Source organism: Gobius niger (assembly GCF_951799975.1).
Source record: "Gobius niger genome assembly, chromosome: 17".
NCBI classification, from domain to species: domain Eukaryota; kingdom Metazoa; phylum Chordata; class Actinopteri; order Gobiiformes; family Gobiidae; genus Gobius; species Gobius niger.
Genome location: NC_136868.1, coordinates 18490623 through 18514483, shown reverse-complemented (window position 1 = coordinate 18514483; position 23861 = coordinate 18490623). Strand labels below are relative to the sequence as shown.

General features: G+C 42.0%; 1 protein-coding gene across 2 annotated transcripts in view; it reads left to right on the top strand.

Moving 5' to 3' along the window:
* Positions 1-23650, top strand: part of agbl4 (AGBL carboxypeptidase 4) — a 236883-nt gene extending 213233 nt beyond the window's left edge. Inside the window, exons 10-13 of one of the 2 annotated variants that reach the window (XM_079575204.1) lie at positions 9366-9518; positions 15213-15375; positions 22970-23069; positions 23149-23650. In XM_079575204.1, the coding sequence (XP_079431330.1) occupies positions 9366-9518; positions 15213-15375; positions 22970-23069; positions 23149-23236 (504 nt within the window). In that variant the 3' untranslated portion in view covers positions 23237-23650. The remainder of the gene's footprint in view (positions 1-9365; positions 9519-15212; positions 15376-22969; positions 23070-23148) is intronic. The other variant, XM_079575203.1, reaches the window with a different exon arrangement.
* Positions 23651-23861: the final 211 nt, after the last annotated feature.

Below are 23861 nucleotides of genomic sequence, written 5' to 3'. Positions count from 1 at the left end.
GCATCATGGGTCAAACCAGAGGACAGATTTCCCCACTGGGACAATAATGTTCACAACACTGTTCACTATTCAGGTGTTGTTGTGGACTTGGTGCCCGCCTGTTTCCCTTCTTGTTCATCATTAAACTGAAGCGATGCATAATTGCCTAATGCAGCGCTAAAAGCCTTATCTTCCACTATTGTCCCCTGTAATAAATCCAATATGGGCAACTATTGTGTGCATAACGACCAGTGTTTTTTTTTCTCCCAAAGCCGGCTGTAAACTTCCCCCGTTACACTGGATGTAAAGGCACACTTCTGCTCAAGCTGTTTCATAAAATTCCATCATTTGCCATCTGCGGCTGAACATTGGTCAGCAGGGAGAATGGCTGAAAGAGTCAGTGATGCAGGGAGCTATAATCTGTTCCCAAGCCACCACCCTGTTGTTTGTTTTGAAACGAGAGAAATGGAGAGGCAAAAAGGGATCACGGAAACAAATGGACCCATCTCCTTCCTAAAGCGTGCCTTTTCCAGCTCATTTATCAAACGCACGGGAGGAATTATTTTTGATTGGCTTATTACTCGAAACATTCATCACCGAGCCGACGCACCCCCACCAATCTGACACTGCCATTTTGGATAATTTGTTAAGGATGACAAAGGGGTCACTGTTGCCCTAGCTTCTGTTTGACCTTTTTAATATCGGGGAATTAATTTTCCATGTGGAACAAACGTTGTAGGCCCTGTCACGCCACCCAGAGTTAATACTTGCACCTTAGTCCTCACTATTGCCCTATTTCTTTCCTCTATCCATCTTTTTCACTTCTTCTAGTTGTTTACTCTGTATTGCTTGAACGGTGCTTCTTCTACACTTGTGTTATCTTTGTTTTATCTCTATGTGTCTCTTTTCTTAGCCTCCCCTTCCTACCCCCTGCTCTCTCAGCGTGTGTTCAAATGTCCTCTGGTGTCACACGGCCATTTCTGAACCATTTTAGAGATTTGCGGACAATTTTGCGCCCATCACGCCCGCATCATTTCAATCCCTCCATCATCGCGCTCTTTATGCTGCCTCTGCGGGAAGCCCAATTGACTGCTTTCACTCGATCGCGCCTATGCATGCTCGCACTACGGGCTTTGTCGACGTCCATCCGTCCCTTCGATAAACACCTATTTGATACATTTGATTATTTTATCTATGTGGCACTGGGTGGGGCAGCTTTTTTTGGTGGTGCTATAACAGGACTTAAAGCTTTGGCTGCCTGATTATAGTCACCCCTGTGTTTTCATGAACAGACAAATATTCCCATCGATTTCAGAACTGCGTTGGGGCGAGAGGCAGGGAGGACAGACAGAGTCGAGGTTTGGCGTCATCTACGAAGCAGGTCATGCCGTCTGCCATGTTCTGTCAATGCGGCATCATTAGAGGGTCAGTGACCAAACATGCACTTTGCCCCCAAACGGCCTCCCTAAGTAATGAAATGTTGGAAGCAGTTTAGCGGGCCATATTTGACGGGGAGGCTTGTTACAGACGTAGGAAACAAAATAAGAAATGTGGAGAAACTGTGGCAGAGATGCACATGATTAAAAAAAACAAAACAGGTAAATGTCATGTAGAAATGGATGTATAATAAAGATAACAGGACAGAAATAAAGATAGATCTCAAGTGGAATCCCGAAGTATTCCCCAAAACGTAGGAAAAAAAAACTTTCTTGAAGGCTGGCACAGACCATGGCCCTGGAACAGTTTTAAGCAGGAGCATGAATATTTGACATTTCCACATGACTTCCAGTGCACCCAAGAGATACATGCCTTGCTCAAGGGCCTTTGTCACTTTCTTTCGCACTTGCATCATTCCAGTCACAGCTTTGCCTCCTGCCCCTTCAGGCTGGCACTGCCCTCTTCAAATCCCTGTTTGATTTTTACACATAGAGGAACCCATGTCAGTCTCCCCGCCGGCACTAGCAAGTATGATAATGTGGATTAATATGCATTATACAGGTACTAAGTCCAGCCATCTTACTTTGAAAAGACAGCACTTTCCCATCTCCTCAAGAGCTTTATTCGGGAGCTTGTAATCCTGCTTCAATCAGCTCCTTTTTTCCCTTTCCTGTGTAAAGATAAGCTCGCATTTACCGACTCTGCCGCACACCTTGAATGCACCACCGCCTAATTAACATGCAGAAGATAAGCACTTGTCTGAATAAATACATTCGTTTGACCTACACTAAACTGACATAAGTTCACCACAAGTTCCCCAGAGTTATTTTTTACAGCGCTGTGGGGACTTGTTTTTCCACAAGCGTTCATTTGGACAGCTCTTCTTCCCCCGCCCCCCCCTCCCTCACTTTCTCAAATTGTCTCCTGACTTTCATTTGGTAGCTACTCTGTGTTTCTTAATTGCCCCTAATTGCTTAATTACAATTTCAAATGAACAATTCTGGAGGTCAGAGCCGGTTGTTAATTGACGCATCAATCACAGCGGAGAGGCCTTCACAAGCGTCGCCGTTTGATTGGCAGGGCATTAACGTGGCATTGTCGCGGGTTTGGACGTGACTTTGTGAGGAAGCGGCGCCGCCGTTTCTGCTGCTGACCCGCGAGCTGTGAAGGGGAGTTTTGTTGGATTTTTTTGCGGAAATTTCTCACAAAAGCTCACATCACATTTTTACCTCTTACCCCCCGCTTTAACCTATTGCATTTTCTCCAGTTCGGCTTTACCCAAATCTAAAAGCGTCTCGACTGGAGAGCAAGAGTGGAACACCTCATTAAAAGGACTATACAGAGTTTAAATTATGTATTTTCCTCCCCCTACATGTTCCAACAAGGTCCTAATGTGTAGAATGAGCTCAGACCTGTTCACCACAACTGCCTCTAAAATCCTGCACTGTCACTCAAAAACGTCATGCACAAGTTTAACATAGAAGGTGCAGTTACACGTTTGACCTGAGGTGGCAGTAGTGAGCATAAAATAGCGAACTTGCATCAAGCCCCTTTAAGAGCTGCAAAACTGATAGTAACTATTGCAGCGTTTTGTTAATCAAATTTTTGTTTTCATCTCTTTTTATTGCTTTTTTGTAGTTTTTTGTCGTGTTTTCGTTGCTTTTTCATCGCTTTTTTTATTCGTTGCTTTTTGTGATGTCTTCGTCAGTTTTTCATCGCATTTTTGTCAAGTTTTTTTCTTCCGTTGTTCTCGTCACGTTTTTGTCATGTTTTTTTGTCGCTCTTTTGTAGCTTATTTGTTGTTTTTTCATCACTTTGTTGTTGCGTTTCATCCTCCGTATTTTGACGCTTTTTTTTTCAAGGACCTTTTAGATTTGGGTAAAGCTGAACTGGAGAAACTGTGCTCGGTTCAGGTGGGGGTTAAGGGGTGAAGAGGCCATAGTTTTAAACCACACTACGTAGCATTTCACCCAATAAATAGAATAGAATTTTATTACAGATGCTTTACCTGTTGGCTCTCCTTAGGCCTGACTCTGACTTTGCTGAGTGGGATGTCACCTGATCGTCTCCATGGAGATTAAAAAAAACATTGCCACAAAGCATTGTCAATGTGTAGCGGATCATCAGAATCAGAATCAGAATCAGTATTGGTTTTATTGCCATTGTTATGAACAGGTTCACAACTAGGATTTTTTTTCGGTTCATCGTGCAACAAGAAACATAACATATAACTTTAGATAATTGATAAACTATACAATCTTTAAACTGTAAGACTATAAGGGCATGCGTACGAAGATTACATTTAAACTATGATAAAGAAAACAACAATTTTTGTGAAGGTTTAGTTGATACCATGATGTAGCAACTTGTGTGGTCGGCTATTTAGACAAACTGAGCACATTGTGGCCAATTCGGCTTTATTTTACCCAAATCTAAAAAAAATCTCGATTGTAGCTTTCATGTTGCATTTTTGGTGCGGTTTTGTCACATGGTTGAAGCGTTTTTATCATGTTTTTATCTCTTTTTATGTCGCTTTTTTGTTTTGTTTTTTTGTAGTTGCTTTTTTTGCTGCTCCTTTGTTGTATTTTTCTCACTTTTTCGTTGTGTTTTTGTCTCGTTTTGTCACTTTCGTGTCGCACGTTTTGAAGAAGCTTTTGGATTTGGGTAAAGCCAAACTGGGGAAAGTGTTCTCGGTTCAGGCGGGGGTAAAGAGGTTAAACTTCTGTGTTTTTCGTCATCACAAGGTACAATGGTGCCTATAACTTAAATAAGTAAGTATGTAAGTGGTGGCATTATTCAGGTGCATATGAAGCATCATTGTAGAAAGTACTTTGGCTTAGTTCTTAACAATTAAAGAACATGTTTTTTCCTTCAAAAGCATTAAGTCATATGAATAAACCAACTGTTAAACTACTAAATATTTCAGAACATGTTCCAGAGCATTTCAGTGTGATCTTGGATAGCAATGATACTTGAGATTCCAGCCGTCCTGTATGTAACCGGATTAGAAACCCGATCTAATTCCGTAGAAAGAGCCTCTCAGTGTTCATGTCAAGTCGATTTTATACCACTGATGCAACATTACACATTTCCATTCAAAGCCTTGTGCATCCGCCGCTGCCTCCCTCCTGAGCCCTGGTGTAGCATGTAAGAGCCAGTTAACCTATATTTTTACACTGTGCCATTCACTTTGATCGGCTGCTTGTCCGCCTTCCTCCACTCTCTGCACCTGCTGCTTTTATCCTTGGCCCTTTCTCTCACCTTCCTCTCTTTCCCCCGCTCTCTGCTCAGTACTTGTGCTGCTGCCTAATGGAACAGACACCTATCTCCTCTCTTACATGCTTTCTTAACACATAAATGCATATAACACAATGGCAGTGTGTTCTGTTTAAAGCATATGCATGTTTTGTTAGTTTGTTATTATGCCATTGAAGTAAAGTACATACCATGCACATATTTACACATTAAGGAGAGTGCCGTTTTTGTCATTAAAATCACATAAGCCACTGCCACCACAGTTGTGTCTCGCATCTATGATTTATCTGTGTTAAAATATGAATATATGCAACAGTCAAACGCTTGCCTCCATTTATCTATAGTCTCCACAATCCTATTCGGCTGCACTTGCTTATAGCCACTGTCTTCATATCTTGTACATATTCCTGTCTGTGTCGCTCCCATCACTGCCATCACTCTATTGGCCGCACTTTGCTTTTTCCTTTTTTTTTTTTTCATCATCTCTCGCCGTTTCTCCTGTACATGTGTGTATGTGTGTTTTGCTTTTCTGTTGTTCTTCCACCTCCCGCCACCTCCGCCGCCGCCCCTCGCTGCTGCTGCTCCTCTCTCCTCTGGGGCTCCATCCATCAGGTTGTCGGGGGCTGCTCGCGGCCCACTCGCACCCACCATATTTCAGCAGCAGCCAGCCAAGCAACTGACAGCGCCGCCACCGCCAGGAAATTGCTTTGGCTGTGAGCAGAATTTCAAACGCAGACGGAGACGCACACACACGAGCCGGGGCCGAGCGAGCATGTCTATACCTGACTCTCTCACTGCGTCCTGATATCTCATTCTCTCACTCCACTGTCAATCGCTTCATTTCTATATCTTACTTTATGGACTATTTTGCTTCTTCACGTGCCGCTGTCTCCGTGCTCATGCTATATTCTCCTCCTTTTACCTTCCATGCCACTGTATAGCTCTCTAGGGAACTGTGAATTTGGCTAAATCCATAATATGCAGAGACTGATCACGTCATCAGAATACCTAAAATAAAAGTACATTTTCTGTTCAAACTGTAAGATTTTGTTTATGTTTTGGCCCAAACTCGTTTCTAGATGTCACAATCCCTCCTGCATATCCGAATTGTTCAAGCAAATTAATTCTATGCACATTTCATGTCCGTTTACAGCCTTGAGCTGTGGCAAAGTGAAGCAGGGGTACGAGCACTAATTTAGATTCTACTTCTACCTTCCATCGTTCAATCAAAATGTAAGTGAAGACAATGCAACAGTCTGTATATTGGTGTATTTACTTCATTTTCTGTGATGGCAAAAAGTCAGATACCCCAGCCTGAAGTAATCACTAAAACGTATCCAGTAAATACCATTTTCAGAATGCCATCAGATTGAATTTGGTCTAATCATTCCACCCAATTCAACTACTCAAAATTTTATTTTTTGGATGGTCAAAAATGCGTCTTTACATTAATATAGTCATATACTGAAATGAATAAAGTAGGGACAAAAACTGCCAAGGAATTTCTAGATAGTCACACTATCTAGGCCGTGGGAACCCAGGGTGCTGGAGGGAGCTGTAGCACCCCCTGGTGGATAGTTTAGGAACTGCAGATAATATTAATAAATAGGAAATATGCACAGAAAAAGCATATTTGGGGTAAATTTGTCCCTCCGCACCCCCTAGCTAAAACATCTTCCCATGGCTCTGATCTTACTGCATGTTGTGGGGAGATATGTGAAAAATTGCAGTAAAATCAGAATACAGAGATTGTGTTGTCATGAGTTTATTGGTTTGCTGTGAAGTGAAACCAATGGAAAATTTAAACCTAATACTCAATCTAGCATTGACTTGACAGGCGACACGTAAACAAACAGCAACTTCCCTCTCTCTTGGTACAGCTGCGCAACAGCAACAACTACATTTGTGGTTTCTGTGTTTTTGTTTTTGTTGTGTTCTTACTGGAGGCTTTTGTATGTCTATGCTGTGTCACAAGTGCCAATACAGGAAACAAGGAAAGGACAAACACGGAGGTATCTGGGCAAGACACAGTCACAGATAAGTCACACAAGCCTTCTGGCTACAGCACAAGTGAAGGTCTGAAGGTCTGAAAAAAGTACTTTACTTGGTCTAAACTTAAGGGCTATAGTTCTAAACCAGGTCTAATTAGTTCTAAAAAAAGAAATTAGATTTAATTATAAACTAGAAATGCAATGGCTGCGCCATTGCGATTGACTGCGGAATTGCGGGAAGCAAATGCAGAAATTGCATAAACTGTTCAAATTGCATAAATTGCATAATTTGCATAATCTAATTTGCATAAACTGGTAAAATGCATAAAATGTCATGTTGCATAAACTGTATAAACTGCATAAAGTGGTAAAATGCATGAATGGATTAATTTGCATAAATTATGTAAATTGCATAAACTCTTTAAAATTCATAAATCCTAAATGGCATAAACTCTTAAGTTGCATAAACGGTTTAAAATGCATAAAGTGGTTAATTTGCATAAATTGTTAATATTGCATAAACTTTTATATTCCATAAACTGGTCAAACTGTTGAAATGGCCTCAGTGCTTGATTGGCAGAAGCTGCACAAATGGCTGAAATTTCAAACTCTCGTATAAAAAAACTGGAAAACTGCAGAAGGCCAATTTTTTCTCAAAACCCACAAGTTGCAGAAGCTGAACATGCACAAAGTGCAGAAATTGCATAAAATGCAGAAAAAAGTGCAGAAAAGCATGGATTTACGGCAGCCCCATTATAAGTCAATGGGAAAAATCTCCGACATTTTGGCCGATTGCGGAAAAACCGTAAGTTGCAGAAGTCCCAAAAGTAATAGCACCCTTCTCCTCAACATGCGGAACATTTTGATGCATAACTTGCATAAATTGCACAAAGCATGAAGGTGCTGAAAGCTCTAGAAAATCGGGAAAAAGATGGAAGAGGAATAATAATAAAGAACATGAAAACCAATAATTGACTGCGGAAGAATTCCGCAGTCAATCAATTAAACAAAACCCGGACCTGCAGAGACCTACCTTTGCAACAACCGACCCCAAACTCTATTGTAACATTATTCAAGTCGTGTTGTGTTACAAACAAGTACGAGTAACTAATGACTGACTACCTCGGGTTGCACGGTGAACGATGAGGAAGTAGTAGAGGAGTCAGCAGATACAGGGTCACAAAGTCTGTGTCACGACTGTTTTTTAACGCTGCGCAAATGAGGAGAGACGGGGCGGTTAACTGCTGTGAACTTAGCAGGAGATCATTACTTAGCATAGACAGCAAAACATAATCCCTTTTCAGCTTGTGTCTTAGCATACATAATGTCCTCATCATCCAGTTATAATATCTCATAAGGTTCATTCATTACACTCCTCATTAGGGGTGGTGAGTCATAATTGCACTCTGCGTAACTATTGTGCCGAAAGTTTTGAAGGAAAAAATTGTTGGAGTGGAAATATTTTTCAATGATTCTCCAAAGTTATTTTATCACAGGAATTATTCTCATCTAATGACTTTTGCGAGGACGAATGTGTTCATTTTCAGGTTTGAGCGGAACACCAAATGAACCACCAAAAACTCCATAAAACATCATCTAAGTGAGTCAATTTTGTAGCATAATTTTATGTGCAGAAGGACTCTCAGTCAAGCTCTAAAATAGACATAAAAACAGTTCAGTAGTGCACGGATTAGCTTCATTGTGAACACATGTAAAGCACAAATAGTTAAAATATATTAAACATAGTAGAAGTAGTAATGGCATTGAGGTGATGCTGCAGTTGTGATATCTGAAATATTGTGTGAAATGAAGCCTCGGCGCTAATTCAACCTGGGAGACTAATTTCAGCATCACATACCTCCAGCCGATGATCGCTTCCGAGAGGGCCACACCTCCACCACAGGCATCAGTGTATGAGCCGCACCTCCATAGCAGCCAATCATCGCCCTCGGTCCCGCTTTTAAACCCCAGCAATCATGGTTCGTTCGCTTCCTAGCTGCGCTGCGACCCGCCTCCACCCCATCTCCGCCTCTTCCGTCCACGGCTTCTACCTGCTGCATCTTCACGGGTCTTCCATACCACCACCAGTGTCCAAGCTGTTCATCCATACTGACTTTCATACATCGATATCTACCGCCGGGGTCTGATCGCCAAAACTTATATACATGTCAATAAATCTTCCTAATCGCTGCTTTTGTCTGTTTGAGTCTATCCAGGTTGAAATGTTTACACTTCCTTTTAGATTCACATCCTCGAAGTCACTTACAGTAAGATTTCATCAGACCATCTGCTCTTCTTGACTTTTGTTGTTGTTGTTGTACTTGAGTATTTGAGTCGACGTACATTTGTTTTGTAAGAAATTCCTTTTTGCCTCTTTCTCTTTGACACTTTCCAAGCGTTTCCCCTGACTCTGCTGTCCCTAGACTAAAGTGCGCCCGTGCCCTTCAGAAGGACAGTGTGATTGAAGTGATGTGGGTATGTGGGCAACTATCGGGCCTATTCTCCGTTTGTACAGTCTGGGGGTTTGTCGTGGTCCCTTGGGTGACAGCCTTCTCTCTGCTGCAGCACCCCTGTGGCCAAAGAAAGCATCGCCAACCACCCCCCGGAGACGCCCCGGTCGTGGACTGTTGCTCAAAGTGTCAGACAAACGGCCCCGTCCCACACTAACCTCTTCTGTCTATTTTTCTGTCTCGTCTCCTTCAGAGGGTGAGTCTGGAGTTCTACATTGATGTCCATGCCCACTCCACCATGCTGAACGGCTTCATGTACGGAAATGTTTTCGAAGATGAGGAGCGCGTCCAGAGACAGGCTGTGTTCCCCCGGCTGCTGTGCCAAAACGCACCAGACTTCTCCTTTGTAAGGCTCCACACACACAGGCCACACAGGGCTGGTTCAGGACTTGAAGTGCTCCCTTTATCGTGACGGGCACAAACTGTGAGGCGCATCATTGCCAACTGTTGCACTCTCTTTCGATACGCGCAACACCTCATATTTTTCTAGAAATGTAGTACAATAAAGCAATAACTGGGTGAGAAGTGTGTGTGTATGTTCTTGTATTTACGACATTGTGAGGACCAGTTTGAGTTTTTAACCGACAGAGTGAGGACATTTTTGGAAAGTGAGGACATTTGGGGTGGTCCTCACTTATTTGAAGGACTGTTTGAGGGTCAAGATGTGGTTTTAGGGTTAGGGTTTGAATTGGGTTTAGAATAGGGTCAGGTTTGGGATTAAGGCTAGGGTTAGGGGTTTAGAGGTTTAGGGTTAGGGTTTGGGTAGTGTCCTCATTAAGATAGAATTACAAGTGTATGTGTGTGTGTGTGTGTGTTTATGTTCTTACCTGAGTTTAGACAAGTTGATGCGTACCTGTCTGGTCTTTGTGCATGCGCTCAGTCACACAAAAAGACCAAAGATGTTGTTAACATTTAGCCTCTCCTCTCCTCTATGGGGTCACGGGAGTGAAGTTAGAAACGACCACGCACTTCCATGTTCCCCCTATTTAAATACAGTTACTATACAAGTATAGTTAGACAAAATTAAACAATTTTTTTCAGGAAAGTGAAGATATTACCGCGCGGACGTTGAAGTGTTCCTAAGGTGTTACTACGCCCTTTATCCGTTTAGAAAATCAACAGGTTTAATTTTGTGTAACGATACTTGGATCGTGTAACTGCTCACGTAACAGTATAGAGGAGACCACATAGAGGAGAGGAGAGGAGAGGCTAAATGTTAACAACATCTTTGGTCTTTTGCATGACTGAAGGCACGCACAAAGACCAGACAGGTACACATCAACTCGTCTAAACTCAAATACAATTCTATATATTAGCCCATGCATTTGAATTGTCTGTAATAGACCAACAAATCAGTCATTAATTTGGGTTTGGATCTAGATTCCTAGAAATGTATTGGAATTTTGTATCACTATTTGAGATCATACAGAGATTTTCACTTCACTTTCAAAAAACAATTGATTACTTCCTGCTGACTGGGGTTTTGTTTTGTTGGGGGGTTTTCGTGGGGGTTTGCGGCTCAGTGGAAAGAACTATCTTCCTTTGAACTGAATTAATTTACTTTGTAACCTTTATATAAGCAGACCCGTTGAGATCTAAATCTAATTTTCAAGGGTGATCAGATCAAGAGGTCAGCTGCACATGTCAAAGTCATTACAAGTTATGCTTCTTATATTAGCACAAGGCAGCCAGGAATTAAAAACTACAGAGGTAGTATTAAAATGTTGAAAGTAATCTTATCGGCGAGGGCACAATATTATCCAATTGTGTGATAGTATTTTGATACAGAACTTTCGTACTTTGTATGAGTGTACTGTACACCAATGCAGCTTTTCTTGTTTATATCCTTGATCACTGACTTTTGCTTTATCTTCCAAGCTAACGTATATAAGGAAGGTGTCAATTAAAACAACAGACGGTTGTTTCGCGGTCCGTCCCTGAATGTACAAAGGTGCGAGGAAGCTCAGCGCATGTATTATTAAGTTGAATACACTTTATAAGAAACAAATGCTAACACTTGCACACTCCCACTGAAGGCGTGAAGTCGTGTGAGGGGAGAGGTGTGGAAACAGAAGCCAGACCAGCTGCGCACCAAGACTCTCACCTTGACTTCACAAACTCCAGGCACACAACTGTGAAACTTATAAATTATGTTGAGAAAAGGCACAGTACAAGTAACTATGAAATGCCAAGTTTAAAAAGAATGAGAAAACAATCACTGCAGAATACCAGGCGAATGTGCTCGTCCACTGGCTTTATAACTGTAGTGTACATGTGCCTCAGGTGGTACTATAAATCCACAATTATCTCTTTTTTAATCAGGTGATGTTTTATTCAGGGGCGGAGCTAGACACTCTAATCATCAGGGGCTTAGCCCATAAAAAATGTTGGGTCGTGGACTGAAATCCACCTGCGATGGTGCATATATTTTGAAAACAGAAAATACAATACAATGAATAATAATGAGCAGTTTTTTAACAAGCCCTACAGGACTGTAGCCTCACAATAATGATGGCTTACACTTGCATTTCTTTATAGAAGTCTGTGCAAGCCGGACCACAGCCAGGGTTTTACAAGTAATAAGATGAAATCATATCTATGTGGGGGGTCTGGGGGTCCTCCCCCAGGAAATTTTGACTTTCACAGATGTAATTTAGTGCAATTTGGTGTATTTTAGATGAACATATTCTATTTTAATCTCTTGTTATACAATGATGAAACATAGGCTAGATTTTTATTACTTTACTCTTAAAATACACCATTTAAAAACACTCACAATTTTAAGCTGATAAAACTTTTATTAATTTAATTATATTTATTCGTTGCTGTATATAAATCTAAAGTCTAAAGGAAAAATAACAGAAAGTCATCACATGGATTTTTTTTTTAACAAGGACTCACTCGTGACAGTATTAGATCAAGCCAGTTATAGACCAGGACTAAACCAGAATTAATTCAGGACAGAATCAGAACCATCAATAAAAAAGCAAATAGCAGGACAAATGGCTCATATGAACATGGACTAAGCTAAAGTTGCACAGATTCTGTCCTAAACTAAGACAGACGGTACAAAATAAAGTCTAATCATTTTCTCAGAGCCACATTTGAATCTGTGCATGTTGTGCAGGGCTGAAACAACAATATCAACAGGTAAGCTAGATTTTCGAGTTAGTATTAGTAGCAATGATGAGCTAAACTTATGTTGTTTTAGTTGTAATTATGTCCACTTCTGGATGTGTTTGAAAATGATCAATTATCAGTTTGAACCCTGCCCTGCAGTTAGGGAACCACCACTAAATCACTGACTACTTTTAGGTTGGTGTTTGCTTCAGAACCATTAACCTAGGCCAGTGCTGCAACTTGCACCAGATACTTCCAATTTATACACACTTTATAGACACTTTTCCTTTTGACAATTAAACCTGCTTTCCCGTGTTTTTTTACTGAACAAACTGCAGGGCTCTGAAGCTGCAGGCACTTTTTTCAGTGTCCTGTATCATATCAGTCCAAACTAAAAACAAGCACTGAGCAGGCAGGGCTTGTCTGACTATTTCTTACCTGTTTCTCGCTCCATTTCAGTACTGTCCTCATTCTGCTCTCTTTCCCTGTGTCATTTCTCCCTCTTTGCACTATAAATCCACCAGAGCAATTATTAAAAACCCAAAGTTATGACATATACTGTAGTATTGCAAACGTGTGAAATTGTTCTGTTGTTCTCTCTCACCTGGGTTTCCTTCCTGTCTTTTTTTTTTTTTCAAACACCTGATGTCCATGGTGGCAAGTCACTAAAAATATATTATGTCAAAAAAATGAAGCAGGATTGTAATGGAAACGTGTGGGGCTTTGCTCATTTAATGTCTAATTAGTTTACTCAAGAACGAAACACAAAGTGGCACCTTATGGTCGCAGCATCAGGAATACTAACGCTAATGCTAGTGAGGGAAACACTAGTTAGGAGGGGGAAGTTAGCCTTCGTAGCTTTCAGGGCACGCAGTTACCGTTCGTGACAGATTTATGATTGATTACACACAAATGACGTGTGGCCACCACTACCTACGATTTGAGAATGTGATTAAATTGAGCAGACCTCCTCTCCTCCGCCTCTCTTCCGCCTCTGAGCTGCTGCGACTTCTGCTCCCGCTCTGAACAGAACGCGCGCGGCTAAGGTCCGACTGACAGACAAACAGGAGAAGTTCAGCAGGGAAGGGTAATTACGGCATTACGTTGCCGCATTTGTTTTGTTTTTCTCTGAACGAACGGATAGGAATGCTCTCAATGCTTGGGAAAAAAAAAAAAAAAAAAAAGTCAAAAAAAGATCCGGGGCTTTTGAAAAAACATTCGAGGCTTAAGCCCCCAAAGCCACCCCCTAGCTCCGCCACTGGTTTTATTTGTGCTTTAGTAATGCATCAAAGTTATATAGAGCCAGTGTGTGTTTGTACCTGTACTATCAAGTGTTTTTGCTCCGTTATTTAACACAATACATAACAAAATACCAATAAATCTGAGTTTAGCTGATTGTTTTCTAAATAACTGGCTGCACCTTAGAGTTAAGGGGTTCTTTGAGTAGAAATGAAAGACTCGTGGGGTACGTGAGACAAAAAAGGTTGGGAACCACTGATTTAGAAGACCTGCATTAGGTCTGTTTAGCCCCTATTAGACTTGTTTAGGCTCAGATTTGGTCAAGGCCTCATCCCGGTGGTACTTGGAAAGCCAGATATGTTTTGAGATTTATGATATTATGAAGTTTGAGAACCACTGTGCTAGTTAAGCAGAAAATGCTGCACAGAAACCATTTACTGTGTAGTTACTAGTTGCTGTTTTTTGAATAAATGTATATAATCAAACAATAGAGCATCTATTATGCAAAGTAAGTCAAAGCATGAATGGGTTGGTTTTTTTGGTACAGTTTGTGCCGAGAATGTAGAAAATCCTTTGGCGCCTTGTGACGTACCGGCGGCAGCTCCTTATAGGTACATTTCCTCTAAACTGTTTCTTCTCAGCTCGGTGTCACTTTCTCTGACCTTTGATTCTTCAGTGATGGTGACATTTCACAGCAGAGCCACTTTACACACACCATAAAGAATAGCCTTTATAGCCCATTGACACCGGTGTCAGGCTGCACTCCAAGGCAATAGGCGCCGGGATGTTCAGCCATACATGTATGGAAATGTCAGCGAGGAGAGAGCGGAGGATGAGTAAAAAGCCCTGTCTTTCACCGCTGCCTGTGTGACAGATGGCTCAGGGGTCACCTCCCTCACTGTGGTTTTGTCCCGTGCCCATTCAGCAGTACCAAACCCCAGCAGCAGCACAACACAATCACCGCCAACTCCCACCGGTGGCCCCCAAGTCTGCAGTTCAGCACGGCAGCTTTCAGCCCCCACTGACAGTGAATGGAAACTTTCTACACACTCCTCCCAAGACAGAACACTTTTCGTGCAGTTTAGCTGACACACTCAAAGCCCGAAATAGCCTCTCTTTTTTTTCAACAGAAGCTATTTAACCAATCTCTGAAATGACTTTGTGTGAAGGGACTTGCAAACGCTGCGCCACAAGCTTTTAAATGGCAGAACTCCACTGTTAATACTGTACAGTACAAAGTAGTGCACAACACATTGTATATTTATATCGACATGGCATTTACTTTTGGATTGTATTATGAGTGGCCCAAGCAAATATTTTGTCTCATGTTGTGCCATAATTAGTATTTCAAACCTGTTTTTTCCCCCCTTGAATGACCTTGTCTGTTCAAGTATAAAACTCTTCACAGCTTGGATATAGCAGCCATTGATCATTATCCTAACATTGCAGTATGCAAGTAAATATTGGGAGTAAAACGATTGTTTTTTTTTTTACTGTCAATGGCATTCTGCAGAAAACTTTTTTTACACTCATAAAATGCATTTGAGGTGTGTGCTATTTGTCCACCATCTCCCTCCGCCATTCTCCTTCAACTGTCACAAATCCCCCGCAGTATTGCTTGTATAACTTTGTTAGTGTCCTGTTTCTCCTCATATTGCTGTTTTATTGTCTGTCCTTGCAGTCCAACACATCCTTTAACCGGGACGTGGTGAAGGCCGGGACAGGGCGCAGGTTCCTGGGCGGACTCCTTGACGACACGTCGTACTGCTACACCCTGGAGGTGTCCTTCTACAGCTACATGACCAGCGGCAGCAGCGCCCCAGTGCCCTACACCGAGGAAACCTGTATCCTCTCACCAGGGTTCACTTTTACAAAGCATTCTCTGAGGTGTTGGAGGAAAAAACCTTTGTTGTTTTCAACATTTGGTCTCAAAAGATAAGTCTATTTTTAACTTTTAGTCAACAAAATGCTCCTTTCAGCTATAAATGTGTGTGTGTCTCAGTGTGTACCATAAACTAATATACTACATCAATAAACAAATTATTCTTACAGATTTCCACATCATGAAAGAGTACAGTACAGTTCATAGGAGTTGCTAAAGTAAAGTACATGTACACATACATACATTAAAATCCATCAGTTAGCTAGATGAACACTCCTCTCGTGTGGATCGCATTTTCATATGATTTAAATGCAAGCTTGTGTTGCTTTGTTTCTACTTCGTGCATCCTCGTAAGGTCACTGGAAAGCTGTTGCTCTTTTGTTGCCGCTTGTTGCGACAGATGTGCACCGGCAGAATGGAGGATGTGATAGCCGTGTCTATTGATTTCATTTACAAAAGGAGAGGAGAGAATGGGAGCCTGTGTTGGCGTATGGAGAGCAGCGTGCCGCTTTGATTGCAATAAACAATGGAACAATGAGGCAAACATGATTCTTGTCAACTTCAATCGCGCGCACACACACGCGCAGGCTCTCATTACCGCACTCGCAACAGAGAGCAAAGGTCACGTGCCTTAATTGAGCCAGATAGCACCAGGTTTTCCTTCAGGTGACCTTCTCGAGGCTAAAGAGCTCCTTACAGCCAACCAAAGGCAACCTGATCTGAGAGATAAAGTGAGCGAGAGGAGGGAGGAAGAGAGATTTCGAGTGATAAAAACATATAGAAAGTACCGTTGGAAGGCTTTGTACTTTTTGTATAGGGGGAGAGGAGAGGGGAGAAGTGATGCAGTCCCAGTGCCCTCTAGTGCTAAATGCAAGCACAGTGTCATTCAGATCCAACATTCTGTTTGGATGAACAGCACAACAACGACTTGTTCCTGAAAGAAGCGCCAGGATATGGCAAAATAACTACAGCATTTGTGTTACTGGACCCACTTAGTGATTATTAAAGATTATCAGCATCAAATATTTGCAGTTCCAGTACTAATAGTTGTGCTTAGTCTAGAGCTGTTATGCCCAGACATCTTACTGCCAGCTGTGTTGGCAAAATATATCTGTTCCCAGCCTTGTTTTCCAACTCAAACATTTGGGGTGTTCTTGCTATTATATTTATCCGCCCAAACGTTTTACCAGCGATTTGTTAAATATCTCAATTTCAACATGGATACACTGTTGTTTATATATTCATTAGTTTAAAATGTCTGTATGTGTCTTGTGAAGTCTGCCTTTGCAGCAAGTTGTTCATAAAACAGAATCCATATCTTTGGTTGTTCAACAATGACAAAAAAATAATCTGTCCTGACCTTAAAAATATCTTAACTGCATCAAGGCCGTGACGCGCTGTGCGCCACTGTCCTGGCAGCAGGAACAGCAGATTCTGTGTTGACCTGTCGGTGTGTCCAGGGCACTGATAAGAGCGGTGGCTGCCTGTTGTTGTAGACATTTCCACCTGAAGGTCAGTTTGGGATGTGCCCATGCTCAGGTGGGAGGTGCACTTGATCTTTTCTGTGGGTCCGGGACCGGGAGTGCATGTTTTGTTTTGATGCGTGGGCGTGAGGGGGAGGGGCTCTACAGGGTGGGCGCGGTGCGCAGGGACACAGTGTATAGTGGAGATTGGGGTCAGGCAGGTTGAAGGAACCAACCATGTCGCTTTTTCCGCCCCGGCAGTCGGCGCAATGGAGCGTGCAAATCATCAACAGAGACCTTTAGCATCTTGATTCACACCCCCACCTCACTCACCTGATCTACGCCCCAACCCTCACTCACTGCCCTCTAAACTAATACATGACAAATAAATAATAAGCACGTCCGCAATATAACATGCCCTCCCAGCCTCGCCACCATCCACTGCTGTGCCTTGTCACCGCTAAAATTGAAATGGTAACCTTTCTGGGAGTCGCATCTTTAGTCCCAGTTTGAGGGCGCTCATGAAATAGTGCACGTGTGTGATTATTTTTTGTGTCCCCTGCTCCACCCGTGTCTTTATGTCCTCCTGTCTCCTCTGGTCTGTCCTTTCCTCTCATCTCGTCTCGTAGAAGATAACAGCTCATTATATCATCTAGTCAAGCTGAGAAAGCTCTTCTCTCAAACAGCGGGGACAACCTCTGTCTGTCCCTCTCCTCTTTGTCCTTTAATCATCCCACACCTGTCTGTGTCTTTGAGCTTAATGTGCGCGATCCGCCGCTCCTGCATGGCTTCTTCATGCAGAGCTTAAAGCGCAGTGGTTTCAGCTGTAGGCAAATACTCCATCCCCACACCTCTGAATCCTATTAGTCTTATTCATTCATGTGCGTGTGGGAACTTGACTTTGAAAAAAAATCAGCATACAAAGCTTGGTCACCATCTGTGTCTGTCAATGGTGTGCCATCTCAACCATATATTGAACCATTTTCACAGTCTTTTTGGCGATACAGGGTTTATGGCCAGCTGAGAAACTTCCACAGACCACTGAATTCTCTTTCCAAGACTCCATGTTTGATAATCCCCATTATTCATCAGAAGCTGTGCGCTTTCTCCAACAGAATAAAAAGGATGTGGCCAGCTCACAGAAGCATACATACCAATGAAGTGCACAGTCACGTCACGCAATGCGGAGGTACCCGGCAAACTCCTGAGACGCCGCTAAAGCGTCAGTGCGGCTGCTGGATCGGCTGTGACAAGTATGCAAATGAAATGGCTTGGAGGCAGATATGCTTCACTAGCGCACATCATACACATCACATCCCACTGATATGGCCAAATGGATAGGAGCTCACTCTGCAGCAGGGAACATGGTTTTACACACAGGCAATTGCACAAATATTGTTAGTGTGCTCAGGTGAACAGGCTCCTTCACAGAGATGCACATATCAGCACGCTCCCCCAGTTGTTTGGCCTGTACCTGGAATAATGGAGTCAGGTGTTGAGGATTGTGACAAGTTCTGGCAAAGTTTGAAACTGAAGCGCATTGAGGGAACGCAGCATGAGTCGCCCATATTTCAGAATAAATACATCTGTGTTTTTTGTTTTATATGTTTAACCTCTGGGTGCCTCACGATTCGATACGCAATACATGGATCACAATACCGATAATCTTACGATACACCGATAATCGATATATTGCACAAAAATAATATACCGTACACCCCGATTTTTTTAAACATACAATTTTTAACCTTTATTTCAACGTACTACATATTGTTCATCATATACTTTTGTTTCCATGTGCTTTATGCCCCTTTTCTTAAATAAATAAATGAATAACTGATCCCTGACTTACTTACCGTGTCTTAATCTGTCAGTGACATCATTTAATTTGCATTTGAATATAGAAGAAATCACAGTCCTATTTCAAAAGGAATAAATCACCCCGAAATTAATCTTATTTACATTATATAAACTATCATTAAATCTTTAAAAGTGACAATGTTTGTTCAAAGTGCTGCCCTCCACTGTTCTGACTGAATTCTTGATCATTATTGCCCTCTATTGACTGTGAAATCAGTAGAGCCCTGCTACCTCATTAATATGCATGACGTCGTCAAAAGTATCGATCGGAATAAAAATAAATCATATCGTCCCGCAAAATATCGCGATAGATTTATATAATTTCACAATCCTATTTTTCACTGGCAATGCATCACTTTTGTTTTCTTCAGGAAACTTTCATATTTTGTTTGTTATAAATCATGTTATTGGCAGCGACTGTCCCTCACATAAAATATTGAAATCAGTCTGTTGTTGTCCCTGATGACTCGTGGTCTTTGATTCCCAGAATGCCTACTGGGTACAAAAATGTCTCTTTCTGTATCGCTGCTGTTGTTTCACCTCTTAATTAGCTTTGATAATTAGTTGCCCGAGTGTCAGGACTGTGACAGGAGCTGTCAGTGGCCTGTATTGATGGCCTGAATGTCCTCTCTCTTGTCTCCTGTTAACTCTCCAATCTGGACAGCGTTTTGCCCATGTCTTGTTGCTTTTACCACCAGAGGCCTTGTTGTCTGATCGTCACCTTGTCTGTCTGTCTGCAGGACCAGGCACTGGGGACGCGACGCTGAAATCCGCTAAATGCCGCGTTGACAGTAAACAGCTGCAGTAAACACGTAATGACCGTCCCCTTTTGTCTCGCGCCGCTCGTATCTCATCAGAGCCTAAGCTGGCATGCCCTTGAGCCGTGACAATGACCTGTTATTGATCACACCCCTCCATTATTTGTGCAGAGATGTTCGGACTTGACACGCCTCCGTGACAGCTGTATGTCTTTGACCTTTTCACTGCCGAACAGTAATGGCACGTAATGATCGCCACTGGAGATGCTGATGACGCATTTTCCTCAACAGTGAGTGTCCAAAGTAGTTTCTTTAGTGTGATTTTTTTTTTTGCCAGGATTGTGGTTTTCCAGTTGCACACACCTATGCAAGCTCCTCTCGAGGCCGCCCACTGTTACCTGGCTCTCACTCCTCGCGCTTCCTGCTGTCGAGGCATCCATGTTCCAGAAGGCGCGGTTCCCCCACAGCAGCGGAATATGCAGCCGCCAGGGCATCCTCTGTGTCTCCCTCCACATCCGGCTACCTTTAGGAGCTGACCGTCCATCACCAAACCTGCTGTAATAGATGTTGAGTCGTGACAAGCCAAGCTGAGAGGCCATCTGTGCTCATTGGGATCTGGGAGATATTTTTGTCGCTGTGCGTGCTTGGCCAAAGAGCTCTGGACTGGCACCGGGAGCTGGTGATGACAGGAAATGGAGGAGAACACCAAAAACTTTCCCGAGGTCACTCTCAATACTGTGTAGAGGGTGAACGACAGGAGTCGACTTAGGCACAGGGCATTTTTATTTCAAAGGTAAAAGAATTGCGCAGACCTCACAATAGTACACAATAGTACACATTCCTGTGCTCAAACCAGAAATTTAGGCCATGGATGAATGCTCTGTTGTTAATAAACTTAAGTGTGAAGTGCTGTTTCTGAAGCATTGTTTGCATCCTTGAACGCAGACCTTTAAATGAGTCTGCTCGTTCCTGCGTCTGTTACTTACATCTTCAGCTTTCTTTGGATTATTTGAATATTTAACTGCAAGTCACCCCCTCCTCATCTGTAATGAGTCACATTTCTAATTGACAGTGATCTGGTACCTTTCCCACTACACTCTCCATCTAAAAATCTGGATTCCGTATTGTCACTTCAACTCATCAACAATCAAAGATGAAGCCGGTAACACTGTATAAAAAGGCAGTTTCATCAAGAATTAACAAATAAATGATGAACTATTTATGAATAAATGTTTGCAAGGCCTAATGATACAGTATATACAGTCCCAACCTTTGAAGAATCTGCGTGCTTCGTGACAAAACGCTATGACAAGGAGTTTGTTTGTGATCTGCTCTTCGTCATTAACTTTAGCGTTGTAACTGTGGGTTTTGTGAGAACCTCCACGCGGCGCTGGCCTGATGCTGGACAAACAGATGGGCCACAAACACAGACTCTGGCGTCCTGCGGAGAGTGTTGCTTGCTTTCAGCCTGCAGTGTGAGAACAGTGAAGTTCTGCCCAGACTTCTGAACATATGCAAAAACACGCTCTCAAAGGCCAAGGTGATGCCGCACTAAAGAGAAACTTCTTTGTACAATTTGACACTTGTATACTCTTGTGTGTGTGTTAAGTGCATTGTTGAAACTTGACAAACTATTAAGCCTGAAGTGTAGGCGCAGACAGCCCATTAAGGCAAGGATAGATGGGTTAGAAGTTAACAGCTTTTAGGATGAGAGCTTTTCACCTTTATGGCTACAAGGATTTATGTATCGGAGGTTATTTTTGGTCATTACAAGGAAATGGATGAAAAATAAATACAAACTTTTTCTTATGTGCCATTTGTTTCAATCATGCGGCTTTGACAGATGGATAGTCCATATCTGAGTTTCAACAAGGTAATGGCAAAGGAAAGTGACAGATCATGGTTGTGTCACGCCTGGTGAAGAATTGAGAAAACCAAATGATTGTGTTAAAGCAGAGAGGGCATAGATCAAGCAAAGCATAATGACCACCTCATAACAGTGGCCATTGTAACAAATGCCTATCATTTATAATGTTTGTGTGAGCTCTAGGTTTGGTCGGGGCGATGCTCCACCTGGCCTGGGAATTGAACCCACAACCTTCTTGCTGACCAGTGTTAATTTTGACAACATATTTTATTTTAGTTTTAGTCTTAGTCTTTTGACTAAAAAAACTAAAAAAAAACTTTTCAATTTTAGTCTAGTTTTAGTCGACTAAAATTGCATGTCAATTTAGTCGACTAAATTTAAGACTAATTTAGTCGACTTTGCTTTTAATATTCATTATAATCATATTTAATCAAGGTCCTCAACTTCATGGAGCTGCGTCCACATGACTAAAGCTCAGACCTGTTCATTTGGCAGAGAATTTAAGAATTTCAGACGGTCAATAGAATTTTAGATGATTTTAGTCTCTCCTTTTCATTTTGATTTAGTCTTATTTTAGTCGACTAAAATATCTGGACATTTTAGTCATAGTTTTAGTCTCATGAGAAACTTTTATTTTACTTTTAGTCCAATTTTAGTCGTCAAAAATATCACTTGGACTAAAATTAAGACTAAATATTTTAGTCGACGAACCTTCTTGCTGACTTGCTTTGTGACGTATCACAGCCGCCTCCTTCTGTGCTTTTACTACATAAAAGTCACACTGTTACAGCTGATCACTGCGTGCAATATTCTGTGCACAGATGGATGTGAGTCTTGAGTGACAGCGAGTTATTGATCGCTTTCTTGCCTCAGTGACACGATGCAATCTACTTGTGTTACTGGCATGGTTCTTATTTATCTGTATTTGCTGTATTCTCGGCCTTGTGATTGGAAACATTGCCGCTGTCGCCGTTGTCCGCCAGTGCTTCATTATTATGTGTCTGATTGTTATCATTACTTGCCTTGGCCTCCTAATGATCTCAGGCTTAGCAACCGCACTCTCCCGGACACCTTTATAAAAGTAGAGGGGTTATTGATATTGTCCCTAATGTAGTGAGAGACGATTGGGCAGAGCGGTGTTGTGTGCCATTACCTCTGCATTTAAATAAGGGTTCAGTGTAAGTAATTGCTTTTGTGTGATTCATTTGAGCTTCATGTGTTTAGCTGACGCCAGTAAAACGCCATTGATTTAGAACCACATAGCAAAGGCTGTTGGTTGCTTCAGATTTACGTTGCTCATTTTTCTGCACACTTGTTTCACTTTGTTAAGTATACGTCAAGCTGAGGAGTCATTTTGTGCGTCGTTCCTTTTTTGGTTCGGAGACTAAAGAGCAGTCGTGGCAAACAAGTAGCCAAGGACATCGTTTTTTGTATGATTTGCAATCTGGCAAAGTTCTGACAAGTGTTTGCACTTCACTTTTCAAATTCTTAAGCGGTCGGTTTACTTTATTTTCCTTTGCTTCAACTTTGAATCAAGTCAATTTTGTTGTTAAATGTTTGTGTTCGCATATCTATTTCTGACACTTTTCCTAACACAGCTTTCTTCAGACATGAGGCTGGGTACGAACGTGGCTCGAACCTTTTTAGATTACTACAAACTCAACAACCTGACGAAAGACAACATACCAACTCCCATTCAAAAGTACAGGTATAGTGTTGCATTGGCTCCATATGCTGCACCACGCATGCTGTTTTCTCACATCTTGTATTAATGTTTTTATTTCCAGTTCCGAGCCAATGTCCCCAATGGGCAACGCTAATGGAAAGGGAGAAGAGTCCACTGACAGAGAGAGGGAGAAGACTTTCAAACAGTAGACAGACAGACACAGACTGAGCTTGTATCAAAATTCAGAGCACCGTGGCAGGAGGATCCTTCACACTTCATTGCCTCGCGAATCTCCACATCTCCCCAGCTATAAGGACTTATTTTCACAGATTTGTAACAGTGCAACGGCTGGTACCACAGGATTATAACCAGATGAAGTATCCTCCCGAGTTGTTAAGTGACGAATAAATATGTATTATGGGAAGCCAGGGATGGACTCAGTGGTCAGTCATTGTCATCAGGCATTCTGGCTTCATTGGGCAGCTTTCAGACGTACGTTTTGGGGCAAAGGGATGTACAGCATGTTTTATTTATTGAATTTGTTTGGGATTGGGTAAACCTCTTAAACCCCGCCTGAACCGAGCACATTTTCTCCAGTTTGGCTTTACCCAAATCTAGAAGCTTCTTGAAAAAACTAGCGACATAATAGCGACAAGAATTAGACGAAAAGGTGGCAAAAAAGTGACAAAAAAGTGTCCCCAAAAAAAAACAGTAAAGTCACAAAAAAGCGATGAAAAAGTGACAAGAATTTGACAAAATGTGACGAAAAAGTAACAGAAAAGTGACAGAAAGTGACAAAAAAAAAGCAATGAAAGGCGTTAAACTGGCCTGTAA